Source organism: Podarcis filfolensis, assembly GCF_964270895.1.
Source record: "Podarcis filfolensis genome assembly, chromosome: 15".
Taxonomy (NCBI): domain Eukaryota; kingdom Metazoa; phylum Chordata; class Lepidosauria; order Squamata; family Lacertidae; genus Podarcis; species Podarcis filfolensis.
This window is the reverse complement of record NC_139618.1, coordinates 2,425,411-2,442,253: the sequence shown is the minus strand read 5'-3', so window position 1 is coordinate 2,442,253 and position 16,843 is coordinate 2,425,411. Positions and strand designations below refer to the sequence as shown.

At 48.8% G+C, this 16,843-nt stretch overlaps 1 protein-coding gene across 3 annotated transcripts in view; it reads right to left on the bottom strand.

Annotated features, from left to right (window-relative positions):
• Positions 1–16,418, bottom strand: part of GOSR1 (golgi SNAP receptor complex member 1) — a 45,521-nt gene extending 29,103 nt beyond the window's left edge. The window contains exons 1-6 of one of the 3 annotated variants that reach the window (XM_083588021.1): positions 16,193–16,418; positions 12,679–12,793; positions 11,383–11,470; positions 9,352–9,459; positions 7,621–7,712; positions 5,727–5,801 (exon numbers count right to left, since the gene is read on the bottom strand). In XM_083588021.1, the coding sequence (XP_083444147.1) occupies positions 5,727–5,801; positions 7,621–7,712; positions 9,352–9,459; positions 11,383–11,470; positions 12,679–12,793; positions 16,193–16,229 (515 nt within the window). In that variant the 5' untranslated portion in view covers positions 16,230–16,418. Of the gene's footprint in view, positions 1–5,726; positions 5,802–7,620; positions 7,713–9,351; positions 9,460–11,382; positions 11,471–12,672; positions 12,794–16,192 lie in introns of all 3 variants that reach the window. The other 2 variants (XM_083588020.1, XM_083588022.1) reach the window with 2 other exon arrangements.
• Positions 16,419–16,843: the final 425 nt, after the last annotated feature.

Genomic DNA, 16,843 nt, shown 5'->3' with positions numbered 1-16,843 from the left:
TTCGCCAGAAGCAGCTTAGTCATTCTGGCCACATGACCCAGAAGCTGTACGCCGGCTCCCTCGGCCAATAAAGCGAGATGAGCGTGCAACCCCAGAGTCGGTCACGACTGGACCTAATACCTTACCCTCCATGTATAAGTCCAATCCTCTTTTAGAGCCATCCAAGTTGGCTTCTTTCATAGGGGAATTGCTCCACGCCCCCCTGAACACATTGGGCTGCCCTTTTCTGAACCTTTTCCGTGTGGGGGGAGCAGAACTGCAGGCATTCAGGGAAGGCCACATAGCAAGGCCTGATGCCAAGAGCTTCCACCCTTCAGAGGTAAACCAGGTCTTCATGGAGAGAAGGCAGGCTTTAACCATCCTTGGTATTCTATACTGCCCCCCAGGAAAAAAAAAACACTTTACACATACAAATGAATTCCTTCAGTGCTGATTTAGGAAATTACTCCTCCCCCATAAGCCATTAAGCTTCAGAAGCTCTCAGGGCTACACTCTCCAAAAACACACACACACACAGAAGTGAGTGCTGAGCTGACAAACTCATTTCCTCTTAGCCCAGCACTTTGCACGATGAGCAGCTGAAGCCTGTCCATTCATCACCCAGCCCCGTGCCTCCATTTGATGGAAAGCCTCGCCCGCTACAGGAGGGAAGGCCGTGGGGGTGGGGGAGAAAGGAGAACCACACAAATGGATGAATTATTTACTCTGCTCGCCTAAAAGGGTATTAGCCGGGGAAAGTGGGGCAGGGAAAGGGAGAGGTGCTTTGCAGAGCTGGTCATCAAGGAAACCCAGGGCTGCTTCACTTATTACTCATACGCAGCCTGGGCAGAGGAGCATCTCTGCCTGGGCATCCCTAATGCAAACAAACATTCGGATTCCAACTCAACTGCAGAACGGGCTGCCTCAAAAGGGGGTGGATGGACTCTCCTTCAGCAGAGGTTTCCAAACAGGGGTTGGCTGGCCATGTGTCAGGGATGCTCTGCTAGATTCCTACATTGCAGGGGGTTGGACTGGATGACCCCCGGAGGTCCCTTCCAATGCCACAATTTCTGGGGTTTACGCCACCTTCACTGGTGACCTGTTTGTTTCAGAGAGCAGTCTGGAGCGCCAGGTGTAATACTTAAGGGTCTAACTTGATCTTACTTAACTGGGTGCCCTCCAGATGTTCTGGACTATGGCTCCCACCAGCCCAAGGCAGCATGTCAAGCCACTGGTCCCTCTAGCTCAATACTGTCAACACTGACCGGCAGCAGCTCTCCTGGGATTCAGGCAGAAGCCCTACTGGAGATGCCCCTGGGGAATGAACCTGCGACTTTCTGCATGCAAAGCAGATGCTCTGGCAACTGAGCTTTGGTCCTTCCTGTAACATAGAGCAAGACCCCAGTCCTCATGGGTATGAACTAAAGGCTAATTTAAATAGGAACATTGGAAGCTGCCTGAAACGAAGTCGGTCCGTTGGCCCATCTAGCTCAGCAAGGACTACACTGACCGGCAGCAGCTCTTCAGGGATTCAAGCAGGAGTCTCTCTCCCAGCCTTACCTGGGCATGCTAGGGATTGAACCTGGGACCTTCTGAATTCAAAGCAGATGATCTGCCCCACCCTCTTCTGGGGCCGAAAACAGCATATGCCTCAGTGGTCGCGTGTGCAAAATGGGAGTTACCTGTATACATCCCCTGAGGACCCTGCTCCCTCTCACCCACCCCAGATTTGGAACAGCCAGCCTTGACATCTGCACCCCCATCAGCAGCTACCATCTTCCTGCTTTGCTACTACTACCTCCTGCAGAGAGAGGAGAGACGCGGGACCATCCCTGGAGGACACAGATTTATAACAGCTGGCCTTGACCCCAGACTCCTGGGTGGGGTGCGGAGGTTAAAGGGGGGAAATTGCTGGTTCAGTGTGAATGATTTTGGGTCTGGGGGAGGTTGAGGTTTCGTTTATTTGTTAATTAGTAGATCTGAGTATCGCTTTGTTCATTATTTCACTTTTTAAAAAAACGGATGCCATCTTATATGAAATATTAATGTATTACATGATTTCCCCCCCCTCCAACTTTCCCCCCATGGTACTATGTATTGTATATCTTTCTTTTGTTGTAAGATGCTCGGAGACCTTTGGGTGACAAGCGACGAATCAGTCTAATAAATGGAAATGAATATTTAGGGGCTTCAAGAACAGTTGCAAAACAACCCTGTGTGTTTGGAAACGAGCCCATTAATCTGTGGCTACCGGTAAGGTAAGCTCCTGAGTGGAAGCTACCCAGCAGCTGCGATCTCCTTTGCAAAGGCTGAAACAACAGAGCTAATTCCCGAGCAGAGAATCCGTCGACACACATCAAGGCTTGCACAGGCGTCGGTGGGGTTTTCCGATCCCTCCACCTGGCCTGTCTAAACGAATGCTGCTGAAGGGCCCCTTAGCCCTTCCGTGAGATGGAGCAGGGTGGAAAACGCACTGCTTGAAAACATCCCATGGGGAAAATGAAAGAGGGCCGGACCTTGGAAGGGCACTATCCAGCTGGCAATCAGGGAAGGTAGGGGAAACTACAGCTGAGGAATCAGTAACCACAAGGTATCCTCTATATGGTTTCAAAGAATGCAAGCATGCTATAAGCACTCTAGCCTCAAAGCCTTGGATATTACATTTTTGTAAATGATAATAATAAAATAGGCAAAATGCCACCGAGCTACAGGCAAAATACTCTTGGGATGATGCAAGGTTGCAAATCCCCACCATTAAAGCTGCCGCACTACAGCTGCTGCCTCTCTCTCTCTCTCTGCTCTGGGCTAGAGAGCCCCACTCTCAAAAAGGAAATTGCATTAGGAGCGCAAGGCTTTCCGGCCAGAAAAACCCTCCAGTCCCGTAGCAGCAGGGCCAGAACTGCATCGATCCTGACAAGCCACCCACCCAGAGTGCCGCAAACGTCTGTGGCAATTAAGCAGAGGAAGGAGGTGGGGTTGGGCCGCGAGGAAAGAGAGCAGTGCCTGGATCCCTGGGTCAAGCAAAAGTATTCAGGCTGGCCACATAAGAAGTTACAGAGAGTCTGGACAGAGAAGAGTTTCCTCCTTTTCTCATAACGCTAGAATTGTGGGTGAATGTTGGAAAACTCAGAACAGATAAAAGAAAGTCCGTCTTCTTCACGGAAGGCATCGTTAACCTATGGAACTCGCTCCTGCAGGAGGCTGTGACGGAGACCAACTTGGATGGCTTGAAAAGAGGATTAGACAAGCTCAGTGAGGGCTTTTGATGGCTGCCAGCAAGGATGGCTTTGCTCTGCCTCCACAGTTGGAGACAGCGATGTTTACAAATACCAGTTCTGGAAACCATAGGAAGGGAGAACGCTCTTGTGCTTGGATCCTGCTTGTGGGTTTTCCACAATAGACACCTAGTTGGCCACTGTGAAAACAGGATACTGGACTAAGATGCCCCCCCCCTCAGGTCTGATGCAGCAGAGTTCTTATCTTTTAATATTCTTAGACTTCTAGTGGAGGGGAGGGTCTGCTCCTCTCATCTGGCCAGAAACTGATGGATGACTTCCTAAAACTCAAGGGAGGAAGGGAATCTACCTGTCCTCTATCAACCTGGAAAGGGAAAGGGAGGTTGTCTTCCACGAGATGGATTGAGAAAGTGTTTTATCAGCCTCAGCAGCCAACTCAATTAGCTTTCGGTCAAAAACCGTATTAGAAAAGATGTGATGAATAGATGTCTTTTTTTAGTCAAGATTTATGGCATATCCATCAAACTACACACACACACACACACACACACACACACACACACTTAAAGTCATGCGCTTTCTTATTAAGAATATTCAAGATAAATGGGTCCTTGGGGGCTTGCCTGACAGGTGCTGTACCTGCAAATTTGCGATACCTGCAAATTATGCATGAGGGGCCACAATGCACCAGGAATCAATCTGGAACAGAAATTGTCATAAACCATGATAAATGGGAGTTGCTCCTTGTTTGTCACAATGGGATTTGTGCAGAAGTTCCTCAAACACAACGGAAGTAAAAATCCACAGATGGCAGAATGTAGTATCAGGTGGAGAATTTTGCTTGCTGAGAACTTTGGCCTTTGGCCTTTAAATATGAAGTTTCGAGTCCTTATAAGCCACATCACCTATCTGCTGAAATCTCAGTAGTCAGAGAGGTGACAGAGTGGGGCTGCTATTATGGGGTGCAGGGGTGGGTGGGGAGTGCTTCGGAGCCCTATTGAGCAGCTCATGGCTCCCCTCCCTAGGCAATAGAGCATGCAGAATGATTTATGCAGGTCACATAATCTAGTTTCTCTTAGGGCAGAATTGGCTTTAACTTGGCAAAGTACTGATCGCAAGGACGATACTGCTTCCGACTGTTCAGCCTACCGCTGCCCTACATCCTACCAGTCCCAATGAACACCAGCCACCAAATAGCCCGCAGGTCCCCTATTGCTGCTCCACCCACTACACCACACTGCACGCTCCCTTCCTCCACCGACGTTTCAAAGCCAGAAGGTGCTTAAAGCTTCAGGACACTCCTAACTAATAACATTTGCCCATTATCCGTTCGCAATAAACATCCAGCAAGTGAAAATCAATGGATGCCCCTCCCTCAGCCCTTCCAAACTTTGCAAATGCCAGCAAGAGCCCCATGGGGAAATTGAGGGATGCACAGACACGGTTTATCAGATTCCTTGGCCTATCACAACCAAGCAAAAATTTAAAAAGCCATTTCCTGTAAGAGGTTTTCATGCACCTTTGATTACAGAAAATAACAAAACTGCCTTCACCAGGAGCAGATACTGGAGAACGGCTCTTCTCGAGGGGAAGAGCGCCCCCTGGAGCCCACATGCTGCTATGGCTTTTGCAGAAAGCACCCTGCTGCTATCACATTTCCCTGCAGATTTTTTTTAGGAATGCAGTTTCATAAAATTAATCAGACGCCTAATGAAGGAGCACACTGGAAGTGAAGCTGCACAATGGGAAGAGACAGAAACACACCTAAAATCTAAAAGGGAAATAATAATAATAATAATAATATCATTATCCCTAGGAAGCACATTATATGTCTTCAGAGGCACAGTGAAATCAGTACGTTATTTTTTTAAAAAGCGTTTTCACTGATTTGCTTTTTCCCCTAACACTCTAAATAATGTAAGGGAAGTCTGTGTAGGCAACTGAGCTGTACATTGCTAAGTACCGCTGTAAAAAAATGACATTTGAGCAAGGGTGCCTTTGCCAACCGGTGGCCCTCAAGCTGTTTTGTACTACAGCTCCCATCAACCCCAGCCAGCAGGGTCACATTGTCCATCTGGATGAATGAGACTGTGCGCCACCAACCAGCACCTGCTCTCAGCCAGCCCCTCACCTGCCTGCCTTTCTACTCATAACCAATCCAGGAGGTTGCCCTGCCTGCCATCTTCCTCCTCTTTAGTCTCAGTGTTGTACCTCGTAGAAATCAGAAGGATGGAGGACAGGTACAAAGCCAGAATTAGTTTTCTCTGCCTGTCATTGGCTCTGGCGCCACCTGCTGTTGGGCTCCTTGATTTTTGCCTAACCAGGCCCAATGGGCAGTGCCCACCACTGCTTTAAGGTGGCACAAAGCTCCTTGGCTTTTCTGGAGTCTAATACGGCCGCCCCTGCTGGAAACATCCCCTGGATGTAGGAGATAGTGGGTTATGACAGGAGGTATCATGGGTGGCGACCGGTTCTCTTTGAGGAATAATCGGATACTAGGCACAGACTTACTTCCGAAGGTGCTCGTGTTCCTTTAAGAAAAGCTCTGTCCTCCTGTTGTTGACGCCACACCCGCTTTTGTAGGACCTGGAAGATAAAGGTAGAAAGTCCCCCCAAAATGAGATTGCAGGAGCAGTGAACCATGTTATAGTTAACTGTTGCAGCTTGTCTTCACTTACCCTGCCCCACTGCCCAGCTCACAGAAGACTATTCCTACGTTATGAATGGTCCATGTCACCATTAAGAAAAAGAGGTTGGAATAGGCCAGTATAAATGTGGACTGTCCCTGGATCAAGGGACTTTTCTTCTTTAAGTTCTGAAAGCTCTTAACCTAGCTCAAGGTTGTCATCTGAACTAGTCAGATGTTTAAGTGGTAATCAATCACAGTCAGTCCATCATTTGAAAAATAGGACTTTAGAGCCGCCTCACCACAAAATGGCAACTAGGCATTCTGTTTTGGTGGCTGTAATCCTGGTTCAAGGAGCCATTTGGTGCCTATATATCTCAGGGACATGGGTGGCGCTGTGGGTTAAACCACAGAGCCTAGGGCTTGCCGATCAGAAGGTCGGCAGTTCAAATCCCCGTGACGGGGTGAGCTCCCATTGCTTGGTCCCAGCTCCTGCCAACCTAGCAGTTCGAAAGCACCTCAAAGTGCAAGTAGATAAATAGGTACCACTCCAGCGGGAAGATAAATGGCATTTCCGTGCACTGCTCTGGTTCGCCATAAGTGGCTTAGTCATGCTGGCCACATGACCCGGAAGCTGTACGCCAGCTCCCTCAGCTAATAAAGCGAGATGAGCGCCATAACCCCAGAGTCATTCGCGACTGGACCTAATGGTCAGGGGTCCCTATACCTTTATATATCTCAGTTTCTAACAGTGTCTGCAGGCCCCAAGCCCCAGCAGAACAGAATGTTGGCTGTGCCACCAAGTTTCCTGGGAGTGAATCAACAGGCAGGGTCAGCCTCGCTGCTCCTTCCACCATTTGGGCAATTCAAATTGTAGCCCCTGTGAAAAAGCCAGTTGCCAATCGCAGCAACATAGTGCTACTTTTGCTGTTCTGGAGGGCAAAAGGCTATTCTGTGGTTCTCAGCAGACAGAAGTCAGCCACAGGCTGAGCTCAGTTCAGAACAGCAGTGGCCTCCAGGAAAGTAAATATTTGCAGGAGGGAAAACACAAGCAGGGAGTGGCTCCTTGCATTAAGCAAAGATCTGATTCTCCCTGCTGGCAAATCCTGCACAGCTTTGGGGAAGCAAATGAGAAATTCCCAGGGCATATTTTTATTGGGAATGAGGCAAACTATCTTTTCCATGCTCTGCCAGCCTAGGTTTTATTGGAGCAGAAAATTTTGCTGCATCTCCCCCCCCCGCTCCTCTTTGGTGTCTCTTACAAAGAGCAGAGATCTGCCTTGCCTTTGAAAGCAAACTCCATAACACCAGACTTCTTCAATCTTGCCACCCCAGATGTTGCTAGACTACAACTCCCATTGTCCTTGATCAATGGGCTAAGCTGGCTGGGTGCGATGGCAGTTGGGAGTCCAGTGGCCCCCCAGGCCTTTCTATCAGGCCCTTGGGACTCCCCCTAGGCCTTGCCCTCACTGGCCCTGCTTTGCATGCTCCTCAAGTGTTTTTGCCTGGCTGGGACTGTGTCCTTGGACTCCGATCATGCCTCTCTGCTGACTTGGAGAGGGGTCTGTGTAGAAACAAACCTTCACTGCCCAACTCACTTTCTCCTCTGGCTCTGTCTACCAATGGCCTGCGGTCATCAAGAGGCTGCCCAAAAGGCAATGTGGCCCTCAGGCTGAAAAACATTCTTTACCCTTAGGCTCTGGGTCACCAAAAATGCCTTTCTGCCCTGGTGGAGCTTGGGTGAAGGCCACGCTCCAACTGCAGAGAGCGCTAACTTACTCGATATCCTTCCGCACTGAACCCATGAGATTCTCTCTTTCCCGCACTGCCAGGAAGTTGGTTTTGGTTTTGTGGAATTCGTGTGTGTAGTCCTGTAACAAGAGCAAAAGATTCCAAGCGTGTTAGACTTTGAGAAGTGCTGTTCTTCCTCTAAGGATGAAGCTCAAAATGTTACAAATCATCCAAGAGCCTTTCCCAACCCACTGACCTCCTCCACATGTTCTGAACTACAACTCCCAGCAGGCCCTGCAAACCGGGTTCAGGGATGAAGAGGGTTGGAGTCCAATAACACCCAAAGGGTGCCAGCTTGGGGACGACTGTCCTATAGTATGTAACAGGTGTAAAACTAAGGCTCACAGAGAAATAGGTCTACCAAAGACTCTGGCTCAGTAGATGCCTACTCTAGCCTAACAGTTGCAGCTGCAACCCATTTAAGAACAGGATCAGGGTCACAACTATTCTCTAGCAGATGTTCAGGACTTCATACATGACACGGTGGCCTTGTTCACACACAACAGTAAACCGTAGCTAACTGTGTACTGCGAACGCACCAATCTTGACCAATTCGCTCCTCCCAACTAGCTCACAGAACAAGCAAAACTATACAAAAAGGAGAGACACTCACCCTGGAAGACCAGCTCTATAGTCTTGAGGTGTGCCTAGTCCCCAGGGTGTTGGTGAACGTCCAAGCGTCCTCTAGAGCATGGAGCACCTATTTCTGGCTTCTGCTGGTTTGTCCCCAGACAGGTCCAGCTTGCCCACTGCACTTCATGCTCCAATAATGTCCCACCTGGACTCCTGCAATGCACCCTATGCTGCCCTTGAAGACGGCTTGGAAGCTGCAGCTAATGCAAGATGCAGCTGTGAGAATTCCATTAGGCTTCTCACCTGGGGACCATGGAAACAATGGCACCCAAAGTCAATTAGCTACCCAATTCAAGGTCTTGGTTTTGATGTATAAAAGCCCTATGATGCTTGGGACCCACTTATTCAAGAGATTGCCTCTCCATGTACAAGAAACGGGGAACTGGTCATCATCCCTGTCCACTGGCTACTCTTAAGACACACAGGGCTGTATCCAACGTTCTCTGTCCGCTAGTGCAAAGGCTCTTGTGCTAGAGGACAGATGAGTTTTAATGTTGTGCAACTGAGGAAGGCAATGAAACAGTTCTGCCAGCAGAAACTCATTGCACGATAGATTGTGCAACTTACTTCACAGCAAGGTTGCCAGCTTGTGCGTTCTTTAACTTACCACCTCACTGGATACAACCCGCAGGCTTTACAAAACGTATGTTTTTTTAAAATACTTGATTGTTGTGTATTTACTTCCGCAGTTGTAACACCTTACCTTAAAGGCAAAGAGCACGTATAAATGATCAAACTAACTGATGAATGCAAAACAAATCCATAGTCAATGTTTGGTGCTGGTTGAAAGGTCATGGTTTGTTTGAAGTGAAACAGAACAAGATTCCTGGTTCAGCTGTAACGCTCTACCTTTAAAGCACATTCCTCTCCCGTCCAAGAATTCTGGGAACTATAGTTCCCCCTGCACTATAATAATTTATTTCTACCCTGCCCATCTGGCAGGATTTCCCTAGCCACTCTGGGCAGCTTCCAGCAAAAGATTAAAAATACATTAAAACATCAGTCATTAAAAACTTCCCTAAACAGGCTGAAAGAGCCACCGAGTCTGGCAAACACCAGAGCGCCACCCCCAGAGCTTCTTCCTACCTGCAAGATGTCTCTGTGCCGCTGCAAGGTGTGCATCAGAGCCGCGTTGAGGGATGGGACTCCAGCGCTGTTGGTGTACTCGGCCATTTTGTCATTTATCCCCGTGAGCTGTGAGAGGGGGAAAAGGGAGCACACAGGTTGGACAGGACACAGGTTCTTCACAGGAAAGTTAAGAGCATGCATTTGGAAAGGGAAACCACTTCTTTTTGGAGCACACAGCAGCTGTTTTAACGAAGAGCAAGGCTGGCAGAAATCCTGGTGGCAGGTGTGGAAGGCATTCTGAAACAAACGTACAGGCTTTCCGAAACAAATGCTCAACAGTTCCATAATCACTGTTTTGGCCCAGTGCTGTTCTGGGACTTCAGAACATTACAAGAGCCTTGATGAATCAGGCCAATCCAGCACCCTCTCCTTGCAGTGGCCAACCAGATGCCCCAGTGAGAAGCCCAAAGTAAGACCTGGGCACAACAGCACCATTATCCCCATCTGCAGTTCCCAGGAACTGGGAGGCATACAGAGATATACCGCTCCAATGGTGGAGTCAGTACATTTTGATGCAATTTGTGCACAAACAACTCAGACCACCGTATTTTGAGGATTTCTATGCTACTCTTTAGAATACATATCTGAGGGCTATCTATGGTAAGAAACTACCAGCGGTAAAATAAGCAACAACAATGTCAAAGTGCTTCAAAAATGACAGTGTGAAATCAGACAAAGCTATCAGTGTTTAGAATTTAAAAAAGGTCTTGTTACCCAGCCTTGCACTGCAACTCTTGTGTGGGTGAAATACGCTGGCATTTTTAGGCCTCCCCCTTTGGATTGAGCTTGTAAAGAGCAAAACCCATGACTGAAAAGCAACCAGACAGTTCTGGTGGAGGAAACGAGGCCATTCCAAGATCCTCCGGGTAGTTTAAATTGGGGTGGGTGGAAAGCATGTTGGGATCTACTGGAACATCTCTGGATGGATGTGCAGCAGTAGTAGACTCCTTTGCTTGTTTGCCTTCACCAGACTATCCCAAACCAAAAAAAGGTTTAACAGTACGAAACTAACACAAGACACCGTCAATGGACGTTTACTCAGATAAAATACAACATAAAAAATCTTAAAATGCTGCATTACCCTGGCAGATCACAACATGCCTCTTTAAAAAGGGAGAGAAAGCTTCCTCTCTTAACAAAGATGAAATGAAAAGGAGATGAAATAAAATGAGTTTGCACAAATCTAAATTAAATTATGTAAAACTGCAATTTGATACGCATTGAGGGTTCCTGTTATTAACAATGAGATAATTTTATTATCATTCACTAACAGTGATTTTCTTGTTTTTGTGTCTTATGTAAAACCTAAATGAATAAAAAGCATAAAACTAACATAAAATACCTAAAATTGTCCCAAGTATTGCTCTCCAAGATGGTATATAAAGGAAAATATATAGCACGTATGACTTGCAATAGGTTGGCAAGGGTTTCTGGCTCCTGACTGTTTAACAGCAGCAGCAGCAACAACTTTAAAAAGGCCTTTTCTTACCACCTTTGAAATTAGGCTTCTGGGATTTCTGATGATTTACAGCCACCTAGCTGTAGATAAATACAGCCACCTAGCTGTAGATAAATACAGCCACCTAGCTGTAGATAAATACTTTTATATATAATCAGGTCATTCCAAGAGATGGCTCGTGGAATGAGGAGAGAACTGGCTGGGTCCTGGACCATCAATCTGCATCTGACTTCAGTACTAATTTAATCACAAATTTCTTAGCAGTTAAGAAATTCCCTAATGTCTGCATCACAGCAGTAGAGTACAACTTTAAAAAAAGGGGGGGTGGATAAGGGAATTGAAGCAGAAAAGGCATCCATTCCAGGCAGGAGATGACTTTTTTTGCTCATGGGAGAAAACACACTTTAAGGAAACAGAGCCACCACTTTCTGCACCGTTGTTTTTTAAGCTGCTCCAGCAGCAACTTGTGTCAAAAACCTTGAAGGTCTCAACAGAGGCCTGGGAATTTAACTGGCTGAAATCCCACTCACCTTCCCCAAGAGCTGCTCGATTTCCACAGCCATTGTTTCGAACATTCGGTCTTGGCTCGATCCATTCAGAAGAGGGGTTGTGTCGGAGCTGAGTGATGAGAAAGACAGACAGACACCCCTCTGTAAATATTATGGCAGAGTAAAAAGGTGCACCTAATTGTCACAAAATGTCACGGGGGACCCTGCAACCCAGAAGGCCCTGTTAACACTGGGGAAACCAATGGGACACAGGCAAATGCCCAAGAATCCCAGGTGCTGATGCCAGCCTCTGTGGTTCTCACCTGCAGGGGAGGGGGGACAGTTGCACGTGTGCTCTCCTGGGCCTTAAAGGCACAGGAGGAAAAGCGCTGTTGCCAGGCTCTTCAGCTTGTTCCTTTAAACTGCCACGATGCTGAGCTGTGGCTTCCTATTGTCATGGACTGACTGGATGCAGAGTAGTGCTGGGAGGCACTAGCCGGGGAACCCCTAAAGGAATAGGGCTCAGAGCCCAGGGATTGGTGGTGGGAGGACAGTGAGTGGTCAGAGGGAGAAGGAGCAGAATGGGAGGAGGAGGAGACAGAAGGTGAATAGGTAACAGTGTTTAATGAGCAGGAAGAGGCTGAGGCAGAAGACAGTGCAGAATCAGAGGCAGAAGGGGAAGCTGGAGAGGAGTGGAGGAGGGATGTTGAAGCAGCCAGGGAGTCTCTCCCTACTGCTGTGACCAGTTCCCCTCCCTCCTGGTCTTCCAGAACACACAGAGGAATTAAGAGAGCAGAGCAAAGAGAGACAAGACGAAGGAGCTTCAGATTGCTGGGGAAGGAATCTTAGGGAGCAGTGGGGCAAGACCTACTGGGAAGAGGTGCTGTGACCACTAGGCCTGCACCGTTTTGGTTCCTTTGAATAAAGAGTCAGCTTCACTGACACCAGGTGTTTTATTGCTGACCTCCTCTTGACTCTGGCTCCTGACACCTAATCTAGAAAGTACAGCACTGATGAGCTACCCCAGACACTATGGTTTCAGGACAGGCCAACAGCAGCTACGAGAAGTGGGAAGAACCTGGAAGCAGAATGTCCCTCTTTGCCTGGCCCCTCAAAGCCTCTCCCTAGAAGTAGCCTCATTAGGTAGTGTAAAAGCAATTAGGAATTGTGGGTAGGGCACAAACACAACCCCTAAACTGTGTCAGGTAAGCCACAAGGCAGGAGTCTTGAGTAATGAAGCTCAAAAAGAATAGAGAAAAGACAGGTTTAAAACAAAAACTATTTTGAAATGGTAAAAATGTCAAAAAGAAAAGAAAAGTAGGACAGTAGTACCTATACCTGTCGCGCCTTCCCTCTCGGGAGCTGCTGTGGCTGTAGCTGGTGCAGAGCTTGCTGAAGGAGACCAGTTTGAGGTCCAGCTCATTCTCCAGCTGCCGGGCTTGCTTCCTCAGATCTGCACCAACAAGAGAAAGGGGGGAGGGGGAGTGAGACTTTCCTGCCCACACACACCCCTACATACACATCCATACCCCTACATACCTACACACACACACTTTGCTGCTCCTAAGCCCTCAAGGGCAAAAAGAAAGAGGCTTCATTCAGCTCTGTTTCCGAAAATGGATAGGAATTTCAACAGTGTAATGAGATGCAATGTTTCTAATATGATCTGTCACGGATCAGCAAAATTCAAAGCATTAACAGTGTACAGGCTGAAGAGAACAGAAAATGTGTGCTTCTACTACTGATTAAATGATTGCATTTAGATCCCATATTTTTCCCAGGGGTGCTCAAGGTAGCATAAATGATTTTCCTGCTGCTCGTTTAATTTCCACAGCAACCATGTGAGGTCAGTTAGGCTGAGAGGCACTGACCGGCCCAAGGTTGCCCAGGGAGCTCCATGACCGAGTGACGATTCAAACCCTGGACTCTTGAGTACTCTGTGACACCCCACTGGCTCTTTCACTGCGTCACCCTAGTGAGGTGGGAAACCTGCTGCTCTCCAGATACTGAACATGGGAAACTGCTGTACACTGAGTCACACCATAGGTCCCTCTAGCTTCAGACCGGCCTACACTAACTGAGAGTTAGCTCTCTACGGTTTCAGGCAGGAGGCAATTCCGAGACCTAGGTGGAGATGCTGGGGATTGAAACTGAGGGCTTCTGCCATGCAGCTATGGCCCTTTTTATTTTATTTTTAAGAAAAGCAGGCTATACAGTATTATAATAAGTAAATACAAACTGGGGTCACAGAATCATAGCATTGGAAGGGACAACGAGGATCGTCTAGTTACCTTTGCCTAACAAGGGGCTTGAACCCCCAACCCTGAGATTAAGGATCTCGTGCTCTACTAACTGAGCTATCCCTCCGGCGGCAGTTGCTAGGGGCAGAACACCAAAGAGGAGTGCCTGCTTATGAACCTCCTGGAAACAACTGCACTCTCATGAAGGAAAACAGCGCATAAAAGCTCCACGTTTAAAATAAAACTGGCTTCAAAATCCACAGGAAAACAAGATATTTCAGATAACCTTCAGTCTAATCCAGTAAGCCATAAAAAGATAGTGTCTATCAGTGCAACTTTGATGGCAGGGTCCCTCTTAGCACCAATTACTGGGAGGTGGGAGAAAGCGAGAAGTAGGGTGCCAGGGGCATGTAAATGCTTTTGAACCATTTGCCTCCCTGCAGGCACCTTTCAGGTTTCGACCTATAAAGCCCTGTGTGTCTCAGAACCTCAATACCTCAGGGACTGCTACCCCCCACATGAGCCAACCCAATCCCTGCATTCAGCATCCAAGGCCTCTCTCCATGTGCCCCCCTCCAAGGAAGCTGTGCAGGGCAGTGACACGAGAATGGGCCTTTTCAGTGATGCCTCCCTGCTTATGGAATGCTCAAAAGCATACCAGTGCAAGTGGATAAATAGGTACCGCTGCAGTGGGAGGACAAACAGCATTTCCATGCACTCTGGCACTCATCACGGTGTCCTGTGCACCAGAAGCGGTTTAGCCATGCTGGCAACATGACCTGGAAAAGCTGTCTATGCCTGCAGACAAACGCCGGCTCCCTCAGTCTGAAAGCAGAGATGAGCATTGCACGCCATAGTCGAATATGACTGGGTTTAACTGGTCAGGGGTCCTTTACCTTACCTGCTTTCCCCAAGGAGGCACAACTGGTGCCATCACTAGCTACATTAAGGCACCAGGCAAATGCATTTATCTTTACTAAGGTCTTTGACCCTTAATTTGGAGGCTTTTAGATATTTGTGGCCTCTATTCAGGGGGTGGGATACACAAGATCCACCTTTTATACATATGAATGGGTTTTTAGGTTTCTATTTTGCTTTGGTTTTGAACTGTTTTATAAGTCGCTTTAAGTCACTTTTTGTAACAAAAAGAAAGCAAATAACTGCAACAAACAAGCAAAATGTATCATGAAAGTACTATATAAACGCCACAAATAAATATATGGGTGGTATTCAACTAAGTTTTATTCAGAGCTGTTGTTGGCATTTGTCTGTCTCAAGAGACAATGGAGTGTCCTCTTGGGGTGAAGTGAAAACCGCTGCATCGAAGTGACCTCCCCAAAGTCCAGTGTGTATGGAGGTGCTGGGTTGCCCAGACAACAATATCCCCTCTCCGCCTCGCTGAGGTGGTCCAAAGGAAAGCAGAGCAAGATATTTGGCACCAGATTGGCTGAGGGGTTGCTGGAAGGAGGCGTACATGGTGCCATCCAGCTGTCTCAAGGATTCCACTCCAGATTTGTGTAGGGTTTAGTCCTGAGCCTTTTCTTCTCCCAAATATATCCCACAAGGCAGCAGAGGCTTAGGATTAGAGTTTTCCTTCTCCTACATGGGCTACCTTCCCAGGCTGACAAGCCCCACCTGCCCCTCACTTTCCTCTGCAGCACGTGCAGAAACTGCCTTCCTGACTGTTGAACTCACTATTGGTATCATCCACTCAATCTGCTGGGCCTGTCTTTGCATGCAATGGAAGTCCCTAAGTCACCAAGGTTCTGAGAGACCCATTGGCTACCATCTCCTGGTTTAGCCAGTCAGTCAAAGCCATTCTTGGGGTGTGACCACTGTCGCCTGCTGACAGCTTCCCGGAACCACAGGTGAGAGCCGAGTGGGGCCCAAAGCTGGACAAACCACCCCAGAATGAGCATGACGTGTCCCCCACCTGAGGTACGACCCCCTCCCCTAACACCCCATAACCTATTCAGAGCGGACCCAGTGAAATGAACAGATGACCCAACGGACGAAGCCCCCAAGCAGGACCCGAGCGCCACAGAAATTCTCCCCTCCTGCAGCTTCCAGCAGTTAACCCTTAGCTATGACAAGCAAACAGAACCTCCTTACCCAGGAGCAGTGTACCACTGAGCACTTTTCATGTGTGTGAGAGAAAGAAAGAGAAAGAGAGAGGGACCCATTATGTCTTGTTTGTGGGTCTCCCATTTGCTGGCCCTGGTTGGAAACAAGGCCCCTGATGCTCTGGGTTGCGCCCCACACCTCACCACGCCCCCCCACTCCATTTCCCCAGCCCTCCTCCGGAAATGAGGCCCAATAGAACCAAAGCGCCCCCTTCCCCCCGCCTCAGCCCTCTCCCCTTCTTGAGCTTGGCCCCCTCCCCCCTAGACACTTGGGGGGAGCTCTCGCCCTCCCCAGTCGCAGAATATGAGGCCTTCCAGGACCAAAGCACCGCCTCCCCTCCCTTGACAACCCCAATGGCCCCCTCTCCATTTTGCTGCCCCTCACCCGGCGCCTCCCTCCCCCTCCCAGCTGAGCTCCCCCTCCCCCTCTCCCACCCCTCACTCTTCTTCCCCTGCTGCCCCACCCTCCCCCCGTCCCGCCCTACTCACCCTCCCAGTAGTTGCTGCTGCCCCCCGCCGCCGCCATCTTTGTTGTCCAACGTCAGCCCTCGGCGGCCTAGGCCGGCGGCGCGCTGGGTTACAGAGGCGGCGCGGGCCAGAGCGCCTTTCCCGCACGACGCTTCCGGGTCATAGAGATGGGGATGGGGAAGGAGAGCAAGGGCTGCTGCAATAAACCGTAGGCCGGGAAAGGAGGGCGGTGGAGCCATAGAGATGGCGAGGAGCGGCGGTGGCGTGGGGACTCCTAGAGCGCCAGCCGCGGCAGCGCCACTCGGCGGCTCCCGGTGGTAATAGCTACCCGCGCCCCGCAGGGCGGACTTTGGGCTTTTGGTTCTCTGCCCCGCCCAGGTTACCATCTGAAACTCGGTCCTGCGCAGGTGAAAGAGGGCGGGCGGAAAGGCAAGTTAATATACCGTGCGATCCTCGCTATGCCTTTGCATAATTTTAATACTGGTGTAATCTGATTTTTCTTTAAAAAAAACAAACCCCATGGGTTTTATCGTATGGCTTTAGGTACTATTGTTAAACCGCTTTGGTATTAAATAAATAGCGGTCGAATGAATGAATGAATGAATGTATTTCTATCCCACTTTCCCCCAGGGAGTTCAAGGTGGTGTGCATGATTCTGCCGCTGCTCATTTA